Source organism: Podarcis gaigeae (assembly GCF_964106915.1).
Source record: "Podarcis gaigeae genome assembly, chromosome: 7".
In the NCBI taxonomy this organism is placed as follows: domain Eukaryota; kingdom Metazoa; phylum Chordata; class Lepidosauria; order Squamata; family Lacertidae; genus Podarcis; species Podarcis gaigeae.
Genome location: NC_139683.1, coordinates 41,770,932 through 41,792,730, shown reverse-complemented (window position 1 = coordinate 41,792,730; position 21,799 = coordinate 41,770,932). Strand labels below are relative to the sequence as shown.

The following is a 21,799-nucleotide window of genomic DNA, read 5'->3' as shown; positions in this document are numbered from 1 at the left end:
ATGACAACTGGAGGTTTGCACAAGTGTATCTGCCCACCTCTTTGTTTGCAAAAAAATAAAAACAACCCACGCAGGCAATGGATTATAAATTACTGCAATGAGATTTGTTCCAATAACAAAAAAATCTTGTTTTTTTACAGGAGCTTTTTATGTTACAAAACTTGCTTCTCTGTTAGTAGAACTTTTCACAGGAGCTTACTGTTATACAAAACTTGCTTCTTTGAAAATAATATGGATTTCCAGTATTTATCTGTTTCACATTATTCACTTTTTTAGTTATACATCTGCAAAAATATACCTAATAACTCCCAACAATTTTCCTCATTCATAAACCCAAAGACCTTAGCCTTGTTGCTGAACCAATGAGGTACATTAAATATGTAAAAGTATTGGAATAAATATTCAAGTATTCAAATAAAATTGATTGAAGTTGATACAAACCTCTTTCTATTCTCTTCTATACAAACAACACTAAAATCTAAATTATATTACACAAAATACAGACAAATCTTTTTCTCTTGGTGACTCAACGAGGTATAGCTGTTTTTAGATTCCCCATTATAGTAAATGGGGTCAGGGCAGAACATCATTTTTAATAAATCAAATTTGGTCCCAAATATTGAGTCAAACTGGAAAGACACAGAGCTGCTCCATAACAGCTTCAGCCTCTTGCCAGATCTATAGATATGTTACATTTTGTGGCAGGTGAACACAAAATTAACTAGCCATAATCTCTGTAAGTTTCCTTTCCATTTTGAAAATTTACCATGGTATTGCATGATTTTTGCCAAGTAGTGTTTTTGTATTACAAACCACAGTTGCTGTTGGTCAGCCTCTAGAGCAGTGGTCAGCAAACTTTTTCAGCAGGAGGCCAGTCCACTGTCCCTCAGACCTTGTGGGGGGCCAGAGTATATTTTTTGGGGGGAATGAACAAATTCCTATGCCCCACAAAAAACCCAGAGATGCATTTTAAATAAAAGCACACATTCTACTCATGTAAAAACACCAGGCAGGCCCCACAAATAACCCAGAGATGCAGTTTAAATAAAAGGACACATTCTACTCATGTAAAAACACGCTGATTCCCGGACCATCCGTGGGCCGGATTTAGAAGGCAATTGGGCCAGATCCAGCCCCCGGGCCGTAGTTTGCCTACCCATGCTCTAGGCTGCTGCACCATAGAAATAGGAGTCTGGGCAGATAGAAAAACGAAAGCCCACAAGCCATTCTAAACAATGGGTTGTCTATATGTTTGGAAACTAAAACAGTTGCTTTGGTTCTCTGATTGGTTAATGTAAAACATCTGATTGGTGTAATGTCTGAATTGAGAATGTGTTCAATAGGCAAAAGGGATTTGTACAAAACTGCCATCCTAGCAATATGTCTAGGGTAAATATTGTTCACTCATTCCTCCTTACCAGAAAATGTGCTACCCAGCCTGTTTACTGAACTTTGGTTCAGCACACATGTTAAAGAGAAACTAGATGGTAGTTCTCTGGTGTTCTGCACTGCTTGCTTGACGGCTTGGATTCAGAAAAATGCTGTTTTGATTCTAAACTTGTTTTACTGTTGAAATAACAAACAGCAGTGCCATTAAAAGCAGCAGGGTGCAATCTGCTTCCTAGTTAGTTTGTTTGCTTTTGTGCTGTGGTGGAAGAGATAATATTTCCCCACAGGACATTTTTCAATTGACCACATTAACAGCTTCATACTAACACCCCCCCTAAAAAAAAGTGAATGCTTGTCCTTTTAAAAGAAAAAAGAAAATATGAAGAAGTTGATATACTTTGCCTCCCTTGATGTGAAAGTTGGCATGACTACTTAAATTGCACATCCAAGCTTATGCTTGCGTTTTCTTTGCGCTGTTGGAAAGCTACCAATAAGTCATTTTTATTAAGATATGAGGGATTTTGTAGCTGTGAACATATGATCAGGTTTTTCTGTTGTAAAAAAAGAAATAAGAAAGAAAGAAATTGCAGCTTAAACTTTTGGATATTTATATATTCCTTCACAATTGTGATTGTACATGTTTTACAGAGTAGCCAGTTATAGTTAATACAACTTGGTAAAAAAGTAGGAATAGCAATGTTTGTAAACTTTGGGTCACTTATTGGTAGAGCATTTGGGAACATGTTGAGATAAATCTATGCATTAAATCAGGGGTTGCACTTTGGAGTTTTGAAAAAGTGCCATGGTGCCAGCCACAAAATGGCTGCCATGAGAGCATGGCCTAACACAAAATGACCACCACATCGGAAAGAGCAGAGGGAGAGAGGACTAGGATATGGTGTGGAGATGCCCCCTATCACTCCCTCCTCAATGGAAAAGGAAGGCACCAACCTCAGCCACCATTGCGCTTGCTCACAGAGTGAAGCTCTTTGCACCTCCTCTGTGCTCCAAATATATAGGATGATGGGTGTCAATCCTGGCATCTAGTGCCATATAGGCAATGTATGAGGCCATGTGCAATGTAGAGAGGCCGAGTCTGTGCCACAAGGAACTGAGCAGGAAGAGCAAAGAGTCTGTTATGTACAGCGGTACCTCTGGATGCAAATGGGATCTGTTCCATTCGCATCCAGAGCAGAATGCAACCTGCGTCTGCGCATGCACGGGTCGTGATTCGCCGCTTCTGCGCATGACGTCATTTTGAGCGTCTGCGCGAGCGACGAAACCTGGAAGTAGCATGTTCCATTACTTCCGGGTCACCGCGGAGCACAACCTGGAAACACTCAACCTGAAGCAACGTCTACCCCAGGTATGACTGTATTGTGCATTTTGGAGGGAATAGTTACTTAGATCATCAGCCTTTGTATGGTCGCTTGGTGCAAGGTAGATCACAACAGAAGCACTGCAACCATACAAACAGAAGGTAAAGAAAATAAAAGAAATGGGGCCCCAAATGCCTGTTTGGGTTAAATATGCATACCTGGTCTGAAATCATTGAAGAGTGCTAACCTAGACCTTTAATGGCTAGGAGGTACTGGCACCCAGGGGCAGCACATTGTCAATCCCTGCATTAAATAATTTAGAATCTAGAATCATTCTGTACATTACAAATAATTTAAAAAGAAGATAGAGATTATATAATTCTCAACTGTAATATTTGAAACCGCAACTGGAGGGGTATGTCACAATATAGCATGCTCCCAACATATATTAAACTAGCACATCAAGAGAGGCCTATACTAAATTCTTCTTTTTTAATTATGTTGTGCTTCTGCCTGCCTCTAGAGAATTTCTCCTAACCCCAGGAACTGCATTGGAAGTTTTAAAACGTCCTCTTTGTTAAAAGTGTGACGTTTCCCCCCCCCCCAACCTTCAGTCTGAAATGGTGCAGTCCAGAATTCTACCACAACAGTCTAGAATCCCACCACTCCAGTCTACAGTATGTGTGGAATGGCTCTTAGAATCCAGGGCATGATACACCTATGGCCCAGGGAACATACCTGCTCTTTCACATGTCATATTGGTACCATCAGAAGCCCTGGATCACATATGCTGGGCTAGGTTCATGTTGTGGCTCTTCCCTATGGCGTTGTTGTCTCAGTTTCTAGCAGGAATAATGCTGGTGCGTGGAGAAGTTATAGAATGGGTTCTTCCCATTTGGTCTATGGCCTTTGACATTATATGATTCAAGAACACAAGAAGAGCCCTCCTGGATCTTTCCAAAAGTACATCTAGTCCAACATCCTGTTCTCACACTGTCCAGCCAGTTACTATGGAAAGCCCATAAGTAGGACCTGAGTTCAGCAGCATTGCTTTTCTTCTGCAAAAACAAGGAGTGCTGAAGAAGTTCCTGTGCCACAACATTAATAGTAAAAAAAAGGAAAGGACCCCTGGATTGTTAAGTCTAGTTAAATCATCTAGTCTGGGCATGTCCAACAGGTAGATCGTGATCACTGTGTTAAATAAACAGATAGATCACTGGAGGTCTGTGGTAGATCACCGGTAGATCAGTGGCTCCCCCCAAAGAAGCTAAAAAACTTTGGCTCCCTCAAAACAAACTCAGCATCTTTGCCCTGCACCCCTAAAATGACCTGAACCAAAGGGGGTAGATCACTGCCAGCTTTTAACTCTGTGAGTGGATTGCAGTCTCTTGGAAGTTGGCCACTCCTGATTCTACTCCAACCCTCCGGAATGCAGGAATATGCAGCTGTCCCATTGAACCTGCAACCTTGACATTATCAGTACCAGTTCTCAAACTGTAGCTTCAACCATAGCAAGATTACTTGAGGAATGAAAATTAGGGTATATAATGCCATGAGTAAACTGATTTTTAAAGGCTACATAGCAGATTTATGATAGAAATAACAACTTGAACCTGCGGCCCCTGAGTTGCTATTGAGCGTGTCTTGCCCAGAATGTGCATCATCCCTGAGATTTTCTGTTTTCCTCAATATAAAATATCAGCCAATGGCTCCTGAATCTAATACAGGTTAATATAAACAAATTCATCTTATTTCCTTGGGATTTGAGCTTTGTGTGTGGGAGGATTTTATGAAATGTAGTCAAGGATACAGATGCTTTAGTAATTTTGTAGGTCAGCATGTTTTATTACTCTGTGTTAAATAAAATGGTTGTAGCCTTGCAGACATATTCAGCTTTTATGCTTAGCACTTTGATTCTTTGTTGCATGAAACATGTTACAGAAAGTTTTAAGGGAGGAGTGGGAATTAATGGTTTTCAGACTTGAATAGATGTTGCTAAGTCGAGCTTCTGAATGTGGAATAAATTGGTGATGGTGATGATGAATCAAGATACTAGTTTTAATTTGCGTTGTGTAGGAATGATAGTAGCTGTGTCCAGGCATTCTAAATCATTTGTGTGATGCAAGAGAGCGAGGGTGTGCATGCGCTAGTACCATCCTCCACAAGTTGGAAAGATAACTTCTGCAGCAAGGGGTCAATTTGAGTAGAGAGCAGGCTCCCTGTTTCAGACTTTACCTCTCCAGTCTGTGGAAGGTTATGGAGACAGCAATGAGTGGCAGATCTAACATGCCTTTCCTTTCATTCCCTCATTGCATTAGGGCTTTTAGAACACTTGAATAGACCTATTAGCCCAAAGTACATTCTACATAGGGACGCGGGTGGCGCTGTGGGTTAAACCACAGAGCCTAGGACTTGCCGATCAGAAGGTCGGCAGTTCAGATCCCTGTGATGGGGTGAGTTCCCGTTGCTCGGTCCCTGCTCCTGCCAACCTAGCAGTTCGAAAGCACATCAAAGTGCAAGTAGATAAATAGGTACCGCTCCAGCGGGAAGGTAAACGGCGTTTCCGTGCGCTGCTCTGGTTCGCCAGAAGCGACTTAGTCATGCTGGCCACATGACCCAGAAGTTGTACGCTGGCTCCCTCGGCCTATAGAGCGAGATGAGTGCCGCAACCCCAGAGTCGGCCATGACTGGACCTAATGGTCAGGGGTCCCTTTACCTTTACCTTTTTATATTCTACATACATGTAGGGAATACTCAACTATAGGCTGGAGTGGGCATGGTTTTAGCCCCACCCCTGATGTCAGGTCTTCTTCTTTTAACTGCACATAGCACACAAATGTTTGTACAGAGAGGCCATCACAGGAGCTCCTTGCAGGGACACCTGGTTTTGTGGGTTTGCTGATTGTGCAGAACCCCCTACATGTGAAGAATCCACACATTGGCTTTTGTATTCTGTTCAACACATAGTTGCTAAAAGACTTGATATGGAGGGGTTAAAAGTGCAGCTGTGCTTCAGTCTGTACTCAAGTATGCCCTGAATTTGAGTGAAGTGTGCATAGGGCCAAAGCCTCATTTTCTGGTGGGACAGAGTTTCTATGGCAAATGGTAGTGGGTTTTCTTGGTCTGTGTGTGGGAGTGATCTATACTGCATAAAAAAATTTGCATGTAGACTTGATGTCTATAAATTTATTTATTACGATTGGAGACCAGCTTGTGACTTGATGTCTATGGATCTTGTCCCAGCACATAAATAGCAAATGCAGGCTGCTATTGCTTAATATAATGAAGTGCTACATGAATTGAGATTTGGCTATTTTTATTCTGTCGTTTCTGTCCCAAATGGAAGTGTATGCATTTTCATTTTATGTACGTGCTGCTTTGATATAGTAAATACCAAGTAAAATGGGAGGATTGTCTTGTTTTTCAAATCCAGATGTCAGGACAGTATTTTCTGCGGACATAATACTTGATATTTTACATGGTTGAAGTTAGGTTGGAAAGTATTTTCTGACACCCAGTAATCATCACCTTTATGTCCAGGAAACTGTTTGTTTCTTCCATGATCTGAATCGTTAATAAGGACCTGGGATGGACCGGTATTGTTTTTGAGTGTAATCTGGTAGTGATAGTAGCACATGGAACTGCAGGATAAATAAGTTAAATAGCATCACTCCCATCACTAATCCCGGGAACTGTAGTTTGTAAGGGGCCTGAGAGTTGTTAGGAGCCCCCTATTTCCCTCCTGGAACTGCAGTTTTCAGAGTTCCCTGTGAAGTGGAATTGATTGTTAATCCACTTTGGGAATTGTCACACTGTGAAGGGAATAGAGAACACCTAAGAATTCTCAGAACCCTTAACAAACTACAGTTTCCAATATTTTTGTATTTGTGCAGTAGGGACCGGGGGGCGGGGAGCTATGGTACAGCTTTAAATGCCTGATGTGGATGTGGCCCTAATGAAGAAGAAAGTTAAAAATGGCCTTTCCTTTCAGTTTGTATCTAAAACTTGTAGATATTCTGCATTTCAGGGAGAAAACACTATGATTTTTCTTTTAGCAATAACAACCACAGGCAACTGAAGCTGACAGTGCTCAGCTGCAATCAATGTCAATATGTCTTTTAAATCGGGGTCTGCCACAAGACTGATGGGATTTGAACATTCACATTTGATGCAGGGTTAGGTCAGTTTAAGAGGAATATAATATATTTCAGGCTTCTAACTGATGAAAAATAAATATTAAATGTAGCCTTTCCTTTCACTAATTAGTGGTAGCTTCTATTCATTGAATGTTTACATTTCCTTGCAGTTAAGAGAAACCATACCCTTCTTTGAATATATTCAAAAAGGTTGACAGTGGCTTCTTTTTTAAAACAACTCTTCTTTATTGTACATTGCCCATGTGCCTCTAATTACCGTAACTGAAATATGCATAAAATAATCCCACCTGTTTTTTTCATTGTAACTGAGCTTGTGCTGCAGAGTATTTTTCAATGGAATAGGAAGTAATTGTTTTTAATTCTTTGTCTTTTGAAGTGTTGTGTGCAAAGCATTATCGTCTAAGCAGACTACAGCTGTATTGCAATTACAAAATTAACCTCACAAGTCATTAGTGCTCATAAGGAAACAAAGGATATTAATTCATACTAGGCATGACCTCCGCTGGTGAAGCGTAGGGTTTTCTCTTAAACCCACACACAAATCAAAGATGAGAGTGTAAAATGAAGATTTTAAACAGGTATTAGCAGCAAGCTGATCTGTTCTAACTTGCACGGCTCACATATCTGTGCTTGTAAATTCTTTAATGGGCGAATTCTCACATTAATATATTTCCTGACCTTACTGTCTGGGCTCGTTTACTGTACAAAATATCCTGGCAGCTATTCTGTTTCTGCTCGTGTTTTGTATTGCATTATCATCCCCGTAGCCGATCCAGTTATAAAACACACAGGAAAAGCCCCTCCCATTTGTAGATATTTATTCTTGTATCATTTTCTCCCAGATTTGCCAGAACACCATCATGTTCGTGTTCTGAAGGTTAATGCCCAAAGTCAAGCAGACAGAAGCCAAGTGCTGCAAGGTTTTCCAAGATTAGGACCGATTCCCTTCGCAGAAATAAATGATTCCTGCCATGTGCAGTGATTTTGTGCAGCACTACTCACGGCTGAGTGAGTGCATCAATACTGTAGCCCTTACATGCTGTACATACTGATGACACTGTGTTAACTTGATTGACTGAGCAGTATATGGGAGAAGATGCACCTGCAAGAGATGTTCAGACACACATTTTAGCCTGGGTTTGAAATATTTATTTTACATTTATTTTAACTTGGAAGCCTTAAGTCTCATATTCCATGGGTTCTCATGTTTCTGCTGCTAAGGTAGAGCAAACAGTTTATGTATGCTTCTTTGTTGTCAAAATTGTTCTGGAAAACGATTTTAAGGTGCATCTTCCTTTATCTTTAAAGCCAAAAGCTTGTTTTCCATTTTTATTTCACAGTGTAGCATATGATATATAACAATATATAGCATTTTTGTATATAAAATATTGAAGAAAATGACATAAAGGGGAACTAGTATGAATCCTGGCAAACTTGCAGCTAGATAAATATATTATGGGGTTCATTTGAATAATAGGCAAATGTTTTGTGTAATTCACCTGTAAACAACATTTTGTGTTATATTTTTTCTGTTTTATTGTTTCCTTTGTAGGCATTGAGACAGCAGCAGAAAAGAAGAAATGGAGTGTCAATGATGGTAAACAAGACTGTTCCTCGTGTTGTTTTGACACCATTAAAGGTGTCTGATGAGCAGTCTGATTCACCCTCAGGTAAATAGCTAAAGGACTGTCTGCGACACCCGTTTCTAGTAAAAGAGCCCTCCCTGTGGGCGAGAGCTATAACGTGCAAAATTTAGGATGGGTGGAAATAATGATGTCATTCTCACACAGTGGATTTTTTATTCTTATCCTATGACCAATTTTATTAATTCAAGGGAGGAACTTAATTCCAGTCTATTAAGAGGGAGGGAGGGAGAAAAAGACGTAATAAAATAAAATCAGCCAGCATTACAAACAGCTTCTTTAAAGGAATGCAAAAAAGCTTTTTTGGATGCTGATTCCTAATGAGAGAACTACATACTGGCGTGCAGTGCCATCAGGGGGTAAAATAAATAACCATCACAGCTCCTGTGAGAGTATGAATTACTCTCTTAGTTCTGTCTTGCAATATCAGTTGTCCTTTTTTTTTATATAAGATTTTGTGTTCTGGCACCATCCTAATCACCACTGTGCAACCCTGACCTTTAGTTTTGGCTGCTACATTCTTCGCTGTGAATAGATTGTACAGATATGTGTCACTTTTTATTGTAGATTCCCTGGACATGGGAGAAAATTAACTTTACAATGGGAGGGGTTTCTCTTTCTTCCTTTTATTTCTTTGTCCCCCTATAATGGGAGTATGATTATTTTGAAAGACGTCCCTCAGCTATCAGAAGAGGGCTTATTTGTAATGGATTAGCAAACATCTTTATTGACTGCTACATTCAAGAAACTTGTTTTCACCACTTAATGGATTTATGAGCTTTTGCTTCATTGGTTCTGCTGACAGGGAATCAAATTGTCAAGCCGAAAACATTACCTTTAAATAGTGTAGCAGATGAAGATGTCATTCTTAGGGGTGTGTTGATTTTTTTTTCCAGGAAAGAAATTCTACCTTTGTTTTTGTTCTTCATTGTAATGTCTTTTTTTTTTTTAAGGATCTGAATCTAAAAATGGTGAAGCAGACAGTTCTGATAAAGAAATGAAACATGGGCAAAAATCTCCAACTGGAAAACAAATGAGCCAGCACTTAAAGAGATTAAAAAAATCTGGTTTAGGTGAGTATGTCTCTAAAAGGTCCGGGGGGAGGGGAGGGGAGAGGAGTGTCACTTCATTGCATTATGTTATAGAAAATAATACACATTCTGTAAACTCACTAGAGGAAGTTTTATATTGTGTCTCTGATGTTTTGGATTTTCTCACTGTACGTGTGTCTTCCTCGTCTGTTCCTTCATCCCTCTGAACTCTGCAGGAGTTCCCTCTTATCGGGACCTCTCCCCCAGCATGCCTTTCTGCTGTTGACCTTTTCAATCTGACAGACCCAAGCTGTCCTAAATTGGCCATTTTGCAGCCAGCTGTTTCTTGCTTCATCTTCTTCTAACAGGGAAATATTATTACCCCCTGTTACGTTTCCCCCTTATTCCTGTACGGAATAATATATTATTATATATTCCCCTTGGTGGACCACATTATTTATAAACTAGTATATTATTCATTGCCTGTTGTTGGACATCTAAACACCATGTTGGATAGTGTTTTTTCCCCTTTTTCCTTATTGCTCAGTTATATGAAGATATTTATCCTAGGTGCCACATATCTCACTAAACCATTTAGAAAGGCAAGCAGTTTGCTCTTTTGGGGGGAATGATTCTGTTTCTCTTAAGAAATAGGTGTTTGGATTTATTCCTTTATTTGTCTGTTTGTTTGCAAAACAAAAGCAGTTCAGTATCTAGTCTTCTGAAAAATAGTAACTGAATAAACTGTTTCCTCACCTCTTAGTGTGATGGCTACATTTAGTACTCCATTGAATCCTTTGACTTGTAATGATTTAACCGAGTGGCCATCTTGGCTGAGTTAGAAATGGACTTATAAAGAGGCTGTTTATCCTTTAAAAAAATCAATTTCCTATTTTTGCAAGTTCATTCTGAATATATACCCAAGGTAACACCTGTGCTCTGAAGCATACATGTTTTCCCTGATAAGAATTATCAAATGTTCTTAAAATGCCATTTATTAAAGTACTTAATGTTCTCCCAATTCATTTGGTTCCCACAAAAGGGCCCTTATAGCCCATAATCAATATTTGGAGCGCAGCTGATTCATTGTTTAGTTCAAGTGGGTTGCTTTGAACTGAAATCTTTAAGAAGGGATTGTAAATGGATGAAGAAATAGTCTTTTTGTGCCAGTAGTTGAGATGCTTCACTGCATCAAATCTTTCCATCAATGTTTTCTTCTTCTAGATCAGTTGTTTAAAATGTGAAGCGTTTCAGCATAAATTCCTTCAAAAGGCTAGAATGAACATCTTACAGAACTCTGTTTAGCTGTGATTTTAATTCTGTCTTCTGCTATTATTTTTTATAATATTAATATATTACTGCTGGCTGAAATAGTAACAAGAAATGATGTTTGAGAAGCTCCAGTGCACTTTCTTAAACCTAACAGTAAATGCTTAAGTGAAGTTATTTATTGAATAGGCATTCTCTGCAAAATCAAGTATTCTTTTGTGTGTCCTCTTTGATTCTTAGGAACTTCATAAAGTCTAAGTTGGAAGGCAAGGATATTTGTGTGTGTGTGAAAATGTTATTTCAGACCTAGTTAGATGCATGTTTTAAAGACCAACTAAGCTGAGCATCTAAAATAGTTGAACTTAGAGATCTATCTCCATTATGAAAGCTCTGGATTGTATTTAGCAGTCAGGTAAGCAGAAGGCCACTTGTGCAATCAATCTTTCTCCTCCCCTCATATATATATCCCTGTATACACCTAAGTACTTTTCCAGAGAGTATAAGATCCTCCATGGGGGAATACAGTGGAGGAGAGAAGCACCCAAACTTGGGCAGAGGTGGCTGACATGAGCAACTTCCCACTCACACAAGCTACCTATGCCCAATTTTGCACAATTCTATGCAGAATTTATCTTCAGCTTTCATTTTAAAATTAAAAAGGAGCAAAGTTCTAGCTCTTTATAAAGGATGGGGAACCTACAGCTTGCTAAATGTACAAGTCCCACCAACCCTGACTTTTGGCCATGCTAGTTGGGACTGATGGGAGTTGGAAGTTCAACTCTGGAGGGTCACAGGTTCCCCATTCATGTCAGAACAGCTGCAGAAAGAAAGTAGATTTGAAAATATGTGGATAGTGTCTGTCATATTTTTTTTTTTACAGGGGTGGGGATGTGAGTAGGCTATTCAGTGGTTGAATAAATCTGTGTGTTCAGACTGTGCATATTACCCAAGAACATGGTCTGAGGGCATATGATGCAGGCATCTGACTGAAGCAGAGCATGTCTGGGTCTGGGTAGCATCTCTATGGGAGATCTGGGAATCTCAAATAAGGCACCTTAAGTTCCATGATGAAAGCAAGGTTGGAAATTCACTCAAGCAAATTTTGTTTAAAGCTACATTTATTTTTGTTCATTTCTATGAAATTTTGCATAACAATTGAAGTTTTAACAGAAGAGTTTGATGAAATAATGAGAATGGAAACTGGCTCATTCCCTTTATTTAGTTAGTTCCTTCTTTGAAAGCATTACCTTTAAAATATGCAAGGAAGAATGGATGCTGTAGAAATGCAAGAGAGGAAATGATATGTATAGGCAAAAGACTTTTGGGATAAGGTTGCACTCCTCTCCACCACATTGAAAACTACTGTATTATAACAAATATAAGTGAAGCTTTGATTTTTAAAAATGTTCTTGAATTTGTGGTAAAGGTAGATTTGATTTGTTTTGTGTGTTTAATCCAGGACACTTGAAATGGACCAAAGCCGAGGATATTGACATAGAAACTCCAGGATCTATACTTGTGAACACTAACCTGAGGGCTTTAATAAACAAACACACATTTCTTTCCTTACCTCAGCATTTTCAACAATACCTCTTGCTTTTGCTTCCAGAAGTAGATAGACAGGTAAGGTTGTTGTTGTTTTTAAGCATACAGTAATTGCTTTCATGGGCATTCTTTTGTAATTGCTGCTTTTCTACAGCTTAACATGATGCATATTGTTCAGACTCACTGACACAAGTAAGTGCTTCTCAACACCATGCATAACTAACTTATGGAATTCACTGTCAGAGGAAGTCATGAAGTGGACTAGCATAGGTGTTTTTAAAAAGGATTAGACACATTCCAGAAGAAAATGTGTAACGAAGGCTGTTAGCCATGACAGCAAACTATGAAATCTCAATCTGGCTGTGGTGCCTTATAGAAGTTATAGCAGCGGTGCAGGGACCACTTCCCGCCCATTGATTCATCCCCTAGCAGTGTTGTAGCATCTACTTAGCATACGAGTAGGGCTGTGAAAAATGTTTGTGTTTTTCAGCTTTTATGTCAACATTCACATGCTTGATAATATAGAACTTCTTGCTGAACAGCTAAGCAAATAATTTATTTGCTGTTTGGATATCTAACCAGTTACATGTCAGATATGGGTGTGTAAAGCCCACAGAGTCTAATTCTTAAGGTGCAGGGAACTGTATAGCCCTTGAGCCAGCACACAGAGCACAGCTCAGAGAAGATCCTGAGTTTTGGAAACAAGGCAGTCAGAGCTTCCGTGACCAAGCTGCTTCTTGATTCTTCTTTCTTTGGTGATCACTCGTAGCCAAGTAAGATTGTCTTCCATAAACACGGTTTTAAAAGTGAGTCCATAAGTGACTGCGGAGGCCATTTCTGGATCCACACATCCTTCCACAGTGGGGACATAGGTTTCCGGGCAGGAATTAATCATGGTGAGGGTTTGCCAAGCGTGCCTTCCTCTTAGCACATTTCTCCCTTGTGTCCTGAGTTCGAGCGTCTTCGAAGCCCATGACACCTTTGGTAAAGGCTGTTCTCCAACTGGAGTGTTCGCAGGCCAGTGTTTCCCACTTGTTGGTGTTTATGTTGCGTTTTTTGGGATTAGCCTTGAGAGAGTCTTTAATCTTTTGTTGACCATCAGAATTACGCTTTCCACTTTTATGTTTGGAATAGAGTAGTTGCTTTGGAAGACGATAATCAGGCATCTGTACAACATGACCAGTCCAGTGAAGTTGATGTTGAAGAATCATTGCTTTGATATGGGTGATCTTTGCTTCTTTCAGTACACTGGCATTAGTTCACCTGTCTTCCCAAGTGATGTGTAATTTTTTTTGGAGACACCAAGCTAGGGGATGCTTTGCAACCAGCTGAACAAAGTCTAGGCAGATTTCCTTATATGCTTTCTGTGTGAGCCCTTCCCCAGAGCAATGTGATGGGGAGCAGCCCTGCCCTGGACCTGCCTTGCCTATAGTCACATGGGTTAAACTCTGTTTCAGCTCAGGTCTAGTATGGACTTGTGTAGTTCGCCCCATCCGCATGATGTAAGGCCTTCAAATGATACAGCAACACTATGAAAAGTGCTTCCTATGCTACTGCTATAACATCTAAAGGGAATAACTCCTCCTTACCAGTTCTTAAGAACCAGTAATTTTTGTTGTATTCAGCATGGCGCCAAGAGGATCATTCTGTCAGTGCAAGAATGAAGCAGCAACTCCTTACCCAAAACATTGCAGGATTTCACTTAGCTATGCAACACTTGTTTCAAATGCAGGCAATCTGACTGGTGTTCCACTATATTTGAGGGATATTTATGCCTTTTCTCTTCTGTTTCAAAGAAAAAAATGGGGACACCTATTTCATACTTGTCCTTAAATGGATTGACTGCATTCTCCAAAACTTCAAGTCCTGTGATCCATCCTGATCTGTTTTAGGAATTGGAATTATCTGACACTGATAGATCTGATGGAGGCTTACTTACACTTCCCATCAGACCAAGGACTACAGGCCCCCTCATTTCAGCTATGGGGAAGAACCACTACAATTCTGAGCCCTTTTGCTTGGGCTCGCCTCCACTTCCAGGATCTTTATTAAAATCCTGGTCGACCAAGTGGCTTTCCCGAGAAGCACAGGCATGAGGATCTATTCATATCTAGGCAATCTCCTAGTCTGATCATCATCTCCTAAGAGTAGCTCCAAGACACAGCTGTGACCTTATAGATGGGGTAGCACCATGGGTTTTCATCAGCCATACATTTCTTCCAATATACACCCTTTTCACATAGTTTTTTCTGCCTCCTGGCTAACAAATCTATATAAAGGCTCCAGAAAAGCACCTGTGCAGTGAATCCAGATCTCATTTTCAGTCTCTAACCAGTTTACTGTTAATGATGGAATCAAGTCTAGATTCCATCCATTGGGCAAAACTCTACCCCAGACCGCTACACATTCTTCTTGAGGTATAAAGCTTCAAAACGCCAACAGTCTCAACCCAGACATCCAGGTCCCACCCAGGTGCAGAACTTTTTCAGATTGTGGATCTCAGAGTCACACCTGTTTGGGGATATTCTCTTACAGGAAGCCAGTCTTTCCGACAATAGAAGCTAATTGAGCAACAGGAGAAGTGAAAGTGTTTATCTTATAGCAATGCAAGCAATGGAGAAAGGGCAGGGGACTTTCTGATCTCGGATGGCAATTTTGAGCAAAAGGCACATCTGGATAAGCTCACCTGCTAAGCAAGCTCTACAGATGGAGGATCAAGGAAACGCCTTTGGGTTGAATGGTTTGGCTTCCTTGCCCTTACATTTTGCTCAATAGAATCCACTTTCCCAAGCAGTGCAGCAGAGCTTTGGGTGACTTATTTTTAGACCTCACTGTAATAGAAGGTACAAAGTCCAATCTTGTCAGCTTTTTAACCAAATTTGTCTTTTTCTACTGTACCATAAAATCAGTTCCCTTAATGTAATGGGCAAGTGGCAAGGTTTCCCAAAGCACTTAGGCTTCCACATGACTACAAATCAATATGAGTAACCAAGATACATTTTCCATCCCTATCTTTTTTTTTACAAGAAGCAGTCAACCTTCCATTAAAAAGGGGTGGGTGGGAATGGAACAGTGACTTCTTAAGTGCTTTTATGCCTAGGTAATATTGAAAGGCCATTTTTATGTCTGGTATTTTAATAAATCATCCCATCACCATCTATAATGACAAATTGTTTAAGGTGCTAGCTGCAATCCAGAATGTGCCAGAGGGGTTCTGCTCTTTTATTTTGGTGCTGCAGCTCCTTCCTCTCTGCCTGTTCTATACTGTAAACTTCCCTTCGACTAAGATGATGAATTTCTTGCCAACACTTTTCTGGATTGTGGTCATTATGTGACTGGCATAAGGTCATTATGTTCAAGAAACTGTTTTGTAAGCCAGTCTTCTTTTGTTCCTCATGGGAAGATGTATTTGTGATTACCTGCAAATATTCTTAGGCACATCTAGTTACTTTCCATTTCCAAGTACCTTGGGAATGGTTTGCATTCTGTGCCTGCTGCTAAGGTTCAACTAAGTATGTGCTGCAGTGAGCTGTAGGGCGAGGGAATGACAACTCCATTGCTTTTCTAGGGATCACAGCTGAGGGGTAGAGCGCAATGCTTTGCATGCAGAAGAACTCAGGTTCAGTTTCTGGTGATCTGAGTGAACGGGATCATGGGTGGGAAGAGCTGGGAAATAACCTACCTGAGAGTCAGTGCAGGTGGTGTGTGGCTAGATGGATCAGTGGTATGACTCAGCATAAGGTTGTGCTTTCATTTCACCTAAGTTACTTTCTAATTTTCACTCACTTTTGTGCCTTGCAAGACAGCAGTGTTGCTGCAGTCAAACTACCCATTTTAGCAGGTGCCTAGTTTGGTGTACCTCCACTTGACCATCATGTTGGTGTGCACAGTGTGTGAATTGGCCCACAGTATTGATGAATTCAGCATTTTTAGCCTTTCTATATTTTCAAAGCCAGGAATTATTATTATTATTATTGAAGTTGATTTAAAACACCATCTTTATTCTTTACGTTCTCATTGTTGATGGTCCTGCACATTTTATAAGCTTGCTACTCTTACCCTGCCTAAGATAGCATAAGATGGTTAGGTAAAGGTAAAGGGACCCCTCACCATTAGGTCCAGTCGTGACCGACTCTGGGGTTGCACCGCTCATCTCGCTTTATTGGCTGAGGGAGCTGGTGTACAGCTTCCGGGTCATGTGGCCAGCATGACTAAGCCAATTCTGGCAAGCCAGAGCAGCGCATGGAAATGTCGTTTACCTTCCCGCCAGAGTGGTACCTATTTATCTACTTGCACTTTGATGTGCTTTCGAACTGCTAGGTTGGCAGGAGCAGGGACCGAGCAACGGGAGCTCACCGCATCACGGGGATTCGAACCACCGACTTTCTGATCGGCAAGTCCTAGGCTCTGTGGTTTAACCCACAGCGCCACCCACGTCTCATAAGATGGTTACCAGGGTACAATTAGGTTCTATTGTTCAATTTCTTTCTGAAGCCAGTTTTAAATCTACAGCTCTTGATCCAAAAACTAGATGATCAGCACTATCTTCTGGCTTTGCAGCTCAGTTGGTTAGAGTGTGGTTGCAGGTTTGATCCCTGTAAGGGACAGCTGCATATTCCTGCATTGCAGGGGGTTAGACTGGACAATCCTCAAGGTCCCTACCAACTCTATGATTCTATGAGATAGCACTTCTTTGAGCACCCAAATCTCAATATTTGATTGGTTGATTGGTAGTACATGCTTATACCTTGTACCATGTTTATTTTAGTAGTTATATTTGTATGCCTATAGGAAAATGTTCTTTTGTTGTACTTGACCTAGTTTCTGTACATTTACACTTGAGTTTGATCTACGGTAATTAGTCATGTTTTAGGCCTCGTTGAAATCAATGAGCAAGATAATCTTGTTGATTTCAGAGAGCCTAATGCATTTCCTCTGGTTCCAACTTATTGTACTTGTATAGTCTAGCGTTCCTACTTTCCTCTTACCTTCTGTATCATAGTTTGTTATCCTTCTCTTTTTTCGCATTTCCAACCCTATTAAGTACTAGGGTTCCTATTGGCACACCAATGTACCGTGACCAATATAGGTGTCTCACAAAGCAAGATGAACATTAGATGTGGTGTGTTTAATGTACATGACATACGCTTCTGCGTTTGCAATCTGTCTTGATATATATCCTCAGTTTAATACAGTGAAGAAAAACAGCTTTTGATTTTAATTTGACTTGGAAAATCATTTCTCATTTCCCATTCGGTATGTAAAACTAGCTTAAAGGTTCATCAGTACAATGTTATGAATGCCATCAAACCTCCTTCTTAATGGCCCTGCACAGTCCTTCTTCAGGATTCAAGACAATTTATGAACCAGTCCAATGCATGATTTTGAAATGTGCCTTGGCATCAAGCAATTACAGAGCAGCTTGGACACTGATGCCCCCCAAAGCTTACACTAATACCCCATTGAAAAAATTCATCTTTATGGAAGTTGCTCAGTTGAACTGTTAGCATATTATAATAACCTTTTCTGGGTTTTCTAGATCACATGCTATATGGGACTGTTTTTTTGATCTCGACACTTATGAACACTTTTCTTTTAATTTGTTTGAATCCTCAAGATGAAACGATAGGCAGGCAGAAAAGGGATGTAACATGAGCCAAATAGTTTGTTTCACAAAAATATGGTAGAGCTATTCCATATCCTTTCTTTTCTCTTTCTGATGTGGATACACTGAATTAAATTTTGTAACGGCCACACTTCTGTATGACATGGAGAGCTCACATCTTGCACATCTGATAAATTGGCTCCCAAGAGGTTTGTCCAAATTCTGAAGCCAAGGCACGATAATTGCTCAGCATTGTTTTACAAGCTATTCCCTTATATCTTAATAGTACACATGCTTTTAATTTGTATGTACTATTATATGCATTGCAAACTGAAAATCTGTCAACCAATGTTTTGTCTATATTTCTGACATTAAATGTATTTAGTGACAACCCTCCCCTTTCAAATATCTTCAGGAAATTATCTAAATTTCTCTTTATGGCATACTCCTTTAAAAATGTAAAAATGAAACAGAAGTTTAATGCTTTCTATTAAAAATGAAGAATCCATATTAAATAATATATTGCTAACTTACTGAGGTAAGCTTTTAGTGTGCTGAAACTCAAGCTTTACCATTGTGAAAAAGTATAATAAAACCATATATAATTTATTACAGCCTGTGTTAATACTAGAATCACTGCCTGTATTAACAAAATCTATTATTTGAGAAATATACCATCTAAATATTAATTATGTAAGATGCTTGAATAGTAGCTTTTATATAAGAGCAACAGCAATACTGGTCAGGGTGAAGGGGGAGAACAATAATGGATTTAGATGGTTTAGTTTTTCTTAATATATCAGCCATGTAGAAGAACCCGAACACCTATAAAATAATGATACATCCTTTCTGAAGAGCATTAGGATTTTAGTAGAAATTATATAGAAGGTTGCCAAATTCTGTAACATGCTGGTGTTGCAGTGGTCTCTGGCAACAAGAGTTAATTTAGGCATCAGTAGGAAATTAACTGACCAGGTGCTGTTCTATTTACTAATGTTTGACATTTTAATGGCTTGTGAAAATAGCCACTGGGCTATGACAAATGTCCCCCCCCCCCCGTTAAGTAGAATAGAAACAATAGCTAAAATGTTTCTGGTGTGAATTCTTTGTAAAATAATTGCTTAAGTTTGGGAATTAACATCTCCATTGTGCTTAATCAGACAAAACCAGAATTCCAAGCCCAACAGAATAATAATAATAATAAAATGCATTTCAAAAACATTTGTTGTTCTGGCTCATTAAAGCATTGCCTTTGTTGGACAGCATTTCTTGAACGCCATAAAAATTAATAGTGTATTTTAAAAGTGCTTTATTAGCATGTTTCTCCAAATACTAATTTAGCTTTAGTGGTTAATTGTGCCATCTCTATGGCCGTGGACTGTTGAAGTAAAACACCTACTTTAACACTAAGAATTTAAGTTTTTCTCTTTTTCACACTATTTCATTCCAAGTAGAAATGCATCTTCTAGGGCAGGGTTTCCCCAACTTAGGTCTCCAGATGTTTTTGGACTATAATTCCTATCATCCCTGGCCACTGGTCCTGATAGCTAGGGATGATGGGAGTTGTAGTCCAACAACAGCTGGAGACCTAAGTTGGGGAAACCCCCCCCCTCTAAGGCATCTCTTTGATCTCACGGGTTTTTGATTCTTTGTAGGAATTTTGTAGAACAGATTTTAATTGGATGTAATTTGGCTTATCCTTCTACAATTCTTCTCTTAGAACAAATCTTGACAGACTAAGCATGGCTGGAAATGGAAAGTGAGAAACTTGATTTGGTATGCCTTTTAAAATGGGCATCTCCACATTGCAGATGTCCCTACTAAAGGATTCCCTCATTTGCTGGAGTCCATATTGTTCTTTTCAGTCCTGTTCAGACCAACTGAACAGTTGTTATCATGGTGGGATGGCTCTCAGTGCCCCCTCAGTATAAGAAGAGAGATCGGTGAATACCAAGGCTTGGCAGCTAGGGGATAGATCTGCCATTTTCTTGATGACATTGTGATTACTATTCCCAAGAAGTTCAAGCATGTATCCTGGGAATATGTGATTAATAAATACATCAAGAGTTTCCTTTCTTCTCATTAGTTCCAAGAGTAACTATTCTAAGTCCCATCAGTTTTTGCCTCCTTTCCATGACTCACTTTCTGAAAGTCACATTACACTTAAGATGTCTCCTTGATTTCTCTGTGCATCTCAGGATCTTCATTAGAAAGTTGATCAAGCAGGGGCACAAAAAGCAGTAGTATGTTCCTAGTACTGTGTGGCTTTTCTGGCTTGGAATTTCTACCCTAAGCAATTCTGTGAATTAATTTTTCTTTTAAGGTTTCTTATACAGTGTAAGATTTCTAAAGTGTTGGTCTCACAATTGGTTGCTGTTTGTTTAAAAAAAAACTTCACAGAAAATGCTACAATTAAGTAACAATTGCTGTTAGACATCATTATATACACAGTATACACACACACACACACACACACACACACACACACACATACATACAAACAAACAAACGGTTCACACCATATTAACTTCTGATACTGCTAAAATTATTTTTCACCGCAGTTTTTGTTTCAGCCTACCTACTGTCATGAAAATATGTGCTAGATCAGAAACTGAGTTAGATTGTATGGAATACAATGCGTCTTCCTTCTGAATAAACATGCATCAGATTACGCTGTTAGAATCAGTAGTACGTGATCATCCTTAATGTAGGCACACAGATGCTGGGTTAGGCCACTTGCATTTAATATGATGACTATAATGAAAATGCTATTTAAATATTAGATTATCCCTCTTGTTATTCCCACTTTCTATCCTTCCCTGTTTCACGTAATTGGAGCTCTAATCTTATGTACTCTTAGCTGAAGCAATATCTGACAGTGTCTTCTGCTACCACCGGCTTATTTTCTAGATGGGAAGTGATGGAGTTTTGCGCCTCAGTAGTTCCGCTCTAAATAATGAATTCTTTGCATATGCAGCACAAGGGTGGAAACAACGATTGGCAGAAGGTAATTTTCTATTTGTTATTAGATTTAACAAAATAGTGATTTTCCCTCCCCGAAGAGATGCCTTCTTGTGTCATGGCCAAGAATACACACACTCAAAATACATTTGTAAGATAAAATGTAAAGTGACAGGACTTAAAAATTATACACTCTGGTTCATCTTCAAATTGATTTAAGCACATCTGTTTATTGCACCTGAGTAGGGGAGGTCACTTGGACTGCCTTTTCAAAAATACGAACAAGCATTTTCATCAGTGTCAACTTTGGAAACCTAAATGCATGTGACTAAATCAGCCAATGGTATTTCAGGAATGCCAAAGGTAGTGCTGCAAATAAAATATTATTGTTGGTTTCTCTCAGATTAATTTTGCTGAAATTTGAACAAATGAAGGTTTAATTCATTTCTGCTCCAGAGGCTAGGACCCGAACCAATGGATTCAAGTTACAAGAAAGGAGATTCAGACTAAGCAACAGGAAGAGCTTTCTGATAGTAAGAGCTGTTCGACAGTGGAACAGACTCCCGTGAAAGGTGGTAGACACCCCTTCCTTGGAGGTTTTAAAGCAGAGCGTTGGATGGCCATCTCTTATGAGATTCCTGCATTGCAGGGAGTTGGACTAGATGACCCTCAGGGTCCCTTCCAACTCTATGATTCTATGAGAGCTGAAGTGTTCCCCCCCTTACTGCAGCCATCCATGCCACCTGAAAAGCTGCTCCCAAAGGTTAGGGGACCTTCTGGAGCAGCATCCAATACAGTACAAGGAACTGCAGCTGGATGAGGATATTGAGAAAGCTGTGGTGCATGTGTGAAACTGCTTGGACATGTGCACTGGAATCTC

At 39.6% G+C, this 21,799-nt stretch overlaps 1 protein-coding gene across 6 annotated transcripts in view; it reads left to right on the top strand.

Moving 5' to 3' along the window:
* The window catches only part of ASXL3 (ASXL transcriptional regulator 3), a 101,734-nt gene that overhangs the window by 65,353 nt on the left and 14,582 nt on the right, over nt 1-21,799 (top strand). For 4 of the 6 annotated variants that reach the window (XM_083747511.1, XM_083747512.1, XM_083747514.1 and 1 more), the window contains 4 exons: nt 8,418-8,535; nt 9,462-9,581; nt 12,268-12,431; nt 20,869-20,965. In XM_083747511.1, the coding sequence (XP_083603637.1) occupies nt 8,418-8,535; nt 9,462-9,581; nt 12,268-12,431; nt 20,869-20,965 (499 nt within the window). Of the gene's footprint in view, nt 1-8,417; nt 8,536-9,461; nt 9,582-11,054; nt 11,221-12,267; nt 12,432-19,700; nt 19,787-20,867; nt 20,966-21,799 lie in introns of those variants that run through there. The other 2 variants (XM_083747516.1, XM_083747515.1) reach the window with 2 other exon arrangements.